The sequence below is a fragment of the Ostrinia nubilalis genome, chromosome 22 (assembly GCF_963855985.1).
Source record: "Ostrinia nubilalis chromosome 22, ilOstNubi1.1, whole genome shotgun sequence".
NCBI classification, from domain to species: Eukaryota; Metazoa; Arthropoda; class Insecta; order Lepidoptera; family Crambidae; genus Ostrinia; species Ostrinia nubilalis.
The window spans coordinates 8254026-8259084 of NC_087109.1; the positions used below are offsets into that span (position 1 = coordinate 8254026).

Sequence of the window (5059 nt, forward strand, 5' to 3'; positions counted from 1 at the left end):
TGACAGTTCATCTCCATATCCTAAAGTTAATTGTGCACCAGACCACATTATTTCACGGAGAAAGTAATTCAACCACAACCACACGAAAACCAAAATGAAAGTTTGAAATTTACCTGGAAGAGAGCAACAAGCTGTACACTGTCTTCTTATTCCTTCACTCAGCCACATTGATGATGTTTTATGACATAAATGTTTGATGATATTCCAGACCACGTGACAGCACTACCGATGGTGGACTGGCGCGATCCCGTGGAGGAAGACATCGACAGGAACCTGGAGTGCGTCACGAGGATCACAGGCACCTCCACAAATGGGCACGTGCCAGCACTTCATATACACGAGGTTACTTACTTTGAATATTAGGAAGTACCTAGCTTTGTCGTCTTCTAAACGCACAACTCAAATAATAATTATTACTATTGCCTACCACAACTTCGAGTCAAGACGTTTCTGATAGAGATTGCAAACCGGTCCCGGCCCGGTACCTTTAGGCACAAAAATTACGAAAAAGGATGCACCGGCGGTTTGCAATCTCTAGTTTCTGATGATACAAAGAAGCCTTACATTGTAGGATGTATTCAATAAAACAAAATTCTTCTTGTAAGTAAAGGTTTTTTTTTTCATTACAGGCGTTCGTAGTGGATCACCATAGTCTTCCAGAAGATAAGCAGAAGTATCTGAAACAGCTTAGAAACGACATAAACCAAAGAAAAGAGGCGATAACCAGAATAGACGAAGAGGTAAGATACCTAATAAAAACTTAAAAGTAGGTCAATAGGAAAATTACTTTATCGAATATCGAATGTAATCGAGTACGAGGTTCAGTCCCCAGTTTCTCTGAAAATAAAATATGAACACCCTACAGTATAATAGACTAACAATACTAACTAAGAAAAGTAACTAATGAGAAGCTTGCTTCAAGCTCAAGAAAATCAAGGTCATTCAATAGCCGTGGACTAGCGCTATGCTGGATCATCATCATCAGTACCTATAAAAAAGGTCCTTTTTTTGTTTTATAGGAGGATCCAGCAATTTTATCAGGACTACTATGCGAGTGGCTGGAAGGGCTGAAGCAGCCAATCCTGGATCGCGAAGACCTGTCCATCATAGTCGGTCGCGCGCATAATGTGGAGTCTTGCATACTAGCTTTACAGATGGTAAGAAGTGTATTTTTTTACTTACTTACCTTACGTTAGTAAAAAGCGCGTTTTAGAATGCTCGCTACATGCAAAAATTGCGAATTTTCATGTCATTTTCATAGTTATTTCCTATTAATCTATTAATGCAATAAGGTCGAAAGCTGTATTTATTATGTAGCCTAGGTATAATCCAATCCAACTTTCAAGATAAGAGGAAATAACCTTTATTGATCTCAGCACAGCTAATAAATAACTACCTACCTATCTAATGATTGTGTATTATAAATATTTTCCTGTTACAGGAGGACATGATGCTAATAGAGTATCTGCTTCGCTTCGTCACGCGTCTGCGACCTCTCGCCGCTGCCAAAAAAGTAGACATTATAAAACGCCTGCTAGCCTCTCTCACCCACCAAACTGTAATGCTGACCGGCCGATGTCTTCCAACGCGCAGGGACTTTTCCCGCCTTCGGGAGGGCACCTGCACCCAAGCTGTCAACTTCATGCTGCGAATGATAGTGGAAATCCAGAAGGACATGCTCAAGTCGGGAAGGGACGATGCTGATGTTGTCGTCCCTTGTAGGAGATTGAAAATAAAGGCTTGGAAATAAATATGACTTTTACTAGTAAAAACTTTTAACATTCATATTACTCGTTTATTCAAGAGCGACCACTCAATTTGATACTAACTACTCTTAACACCTTGGCAAACTGCCATACCAACTTTATAGCCGTCTGTGAAGAATAATACTGTGCATCGAGAAAAGGAGTAGTGCCCTCAGGGGCCGTCTTTAACCTACTATACATAAAGGGGCCCTGAGCAGTTAAGGATAAAGGGGCGCCCTTATAATCTGGAGAAAGGTCTTTTGACGGGGGCCCTCGGTCTCGTCTCGAGGCCCTGGGCACGTGCCCAAAGTGCCCAGTGTGAAAGATGGGCCACACTCAAACGCTCACGGGACAAGTAAAGAATATCGATTCGAAAAAGATAGGTGCTCCTATATTACTCAATTTAATTAAGTTGATATTCAATCAAGGAAAATTCCTTGTCGATATGTATCATGCAATGTAGAATATTAAAAAAATTAAAAGTAATTAAACTGACTTCCGCTTATTCCTTCCCGCTCGAAACTTATATTTTTTATTGATTATACATTGTCAAAGGCATACAAAGTATTCAGCTACAAAATTAAATATCACTTGATATTTACAACAAGTCACTAGTATAATACCTGTGATTCATTCACATTACGCGCACCTTGAAAAATACCTGCCAATTCCAATTTGACATTTACTGTGGCCGTGTCATCTTCCGAACTTACACGTCGTCGTTTTATGTGTTTTTTACACTGCAATCTTATCAGATTTTACCTGATTCCTACATTTTCTTATTTGGTTATAAGTAATAATGTCGTCTAATGAAGATACTGCTCAACTTAAGGCGGGGCACCCGCCTGCAGGTAATTGTTTTGTGAACCAAAAGTTCTTTGTTTACATTGTTTTATTTTTGCATAAATTAACAATTACTTATTTAGTTTCCCTAACTTTAATAATAAGACACCATATGGTGGACTAAAGAATTCCTATTAACACTAATGCTAATCTATGAGAACCAGTTTGGTTGGCTATTTGTTGTTTTTGTTTTTAACATTAGTAAAACATGCATTTGGGGCCTTGAAAACATATCGCTGACGTCATTGAAGTATTCGCTACGCTTTTTGTCGTAAACTTAATCACAAGAAGGCGTTATAAACAAAGCAACCTATTTTTCAAGGTCAAAAAATGTATTGTAGGTAACATTGTTAAGTATACAGCTTACCTTCACAATTACATACCTGTATGTAATTTGACTACTCTACGTAATTTAATACTTCTGAGATTATGAAAACTGTCTAATTAGATCATTTGTGTTAAATCAATAGCAAAAAGACATACTAAAACCTTTTTGAATTTTGCAGTTAAAGCCGGTGGCATGAGAATCACCCAGCACAAAGTCCCACACCCTAAAGACACTAAGGAGACTACCAACGAAGACTTCACCGGGCTCGCTGGACCTTCCCCAGTACCGTCTAACCCAGTCTCCATCGCTGGGGCTCCGAACAAAGGTAACGCGGACTTTACTCCAGAAGCCGCTCAGGTGGCCCACAGTCCAAAGCCTCCAGCGCACATCAACTTCCGGCCACAGCCCAACATCCAACAACCCCGGAAGTAGATTGGAGTATCGACAGCATATCATCTCTTAACGTTTACATAAGGTATTTGACGGTAAAGTACAATAAAAGTTGTTTTCAAGCCTTATTTCTAAATCGATAGCACTTTTATGTGCTAAATATTTTTATTTTCTTTTATCTAAAACACTGCTTATCAGTACAAATCATATCTACTCTACTATCTACAAGTTCATCGACTTTGAATCAACCTAAATAATGTCAAATCCAGTGCACCTGTTCAAATATATCATTCAATCCTATTGTTTTGCGTAACTTCACCAGTTACCATGACCAGTTAAAAGACTGATATGGTTGATAGTGATAAAAATGAATTTATTTATAGTACTACTTATTTAAAATTGTTTGTATGTTTTCATGCAAACAAATAAATACTAACTTTAATCTTTTAATTTGTTTTGATTCAATATTTATGCAAATATTACTAGTTGTTGACACCTGAGCGTCTGGCTTATCTACATAAACTGTAGAGAACCGACAAACAGTGCGTCATGCGATAAAAATACCTTATGTAAACTACGAACCCTACCCTAGTGATTAGATTGGTATATTAACCTTTAACTGGTGACATGGTTTTTGTGTAACGTAACTGGTGACGTGCGGTCTGAGAGGCCGCTACCTTATCAAGACTGTAGCATAGAAACTAGGTAAGGTAGCATACCACAATCTTTAAAAACAGATTATTAGCATATAGAAGAATTAAATTTAAATAAAATAATAAACTCTAAATATCATTTTTAATGCAGAACTTGCCGTTAAATTATATGTAGTAATAAAAATCAAAAAACTAGAGATGAGATCGATAATCGCAAACAAAGAAATTTAAACCAACAAATTATAACAAAATTATTATTTTTTATTATAGTTCAAATAATAATCAATTGAAAAAAACCTATCACACGTAGGTAACCTATCAATTTAGAAAACTGGCAGTGGTGAAACTTTTGTATTTTTTATTGGCTGTCAGGGCATTCATTGTTTGGCATAAAGGTGAACCGACATTTTCACTTTCTGACTGATTCTCGTCAATTGGTCCTTCATCTTCAAATACACTTTCTTCGGCTTCTGAATCATGGTCATTTTGCTCCAGAACGATATTTTCAGGAACATAATTCGGCTTTCGACCCAATTGAGTCTTCCTTTTCCAAATATTTTTCAACTGGCGAATTTTCAAGTCGTTTCATAAAGTATGGCACTATATTCCCAACTAATGATCCTATGCTTCTTTTTTGGAGTTATTTAAGTATCAATTGCAAGTAAAAACTGTAAATATACGAAAAAACTGTATGAAAAAAATGTCACGTAACTGGTGACATGCGGTCTGAGAGACCGCTGCTGAACTTTACATCGATGTAACTTGCCGATTTGGAGCTGAAGGATGCAAATATCCTTATCTACGGCGTAGACACAACTAAACTTGAAGCTACTGAAGCGGTGAAATACAGGAAGTACGGGGAAGGGGGTGAAACGATGTTTCACTGACGCCGCCCGGCCTGTGAGACCGCTTGTCACCAGTTAAAGGTTAAGAGCAAATTGTATTATAAATAAGTTCAGAATTTATTTATTTATAAGTGAATTTGAACATAAATCAAACTTAATATCTTGCTATAACAACCTAATCAGATGATGGCGATACGGCCCACAAGTGCTTACGCTGCCTAAAGTTAATTGGTTAATTCGAACCCACATTATATC

At 37.5% G+C, this 5059-nt stretch overlaps 2 protein-coding genes across 2 annotated transcripts; both read left to right on the top strand.

The window, feature by feature from the left end:
* Positions 1-189: 189 nt before the first annotated feature.
* On the top strand, positions 190-1751 carry LOC135083062 (protein tyrosine phosphatase domain-containing protein 1-like). Its single transcript, XM_063977826.1, has 4 exons — positions 190-342; positions 630-740; positions 1020-1157; positions 1442-1751. The coding sequence occupies exons 1-4, from the start codon at positions 190-192 to the stop codon at positions 1748-1750; spliced, it is 711 nt and encodes a 236-aa protein (XP_063833896.1). The 3' UTR covers position 1751.
* A 662-nt stretch (positions 1752-2413) lies between these two features.
* On the top strand, positions 2414-3396 carry LOC135082832 (death-associated protein 1). Its single transcript, XM_063977595.1, has 2 exons — positions 2414-2596; positions 3095-3396. Exons 1-2 carry the CDS (start codon positions 2545-2547, stop codon positions 3346-3348), a joined length of 306 nt encoding a protein of 101 aa, XP_063833665.1. The 5' UTR covers positions 2414-2544; the 3' UTR covers positions 3349-3396.
* Positions 3397-5059: the final 1663 nt, after the last annotated feature.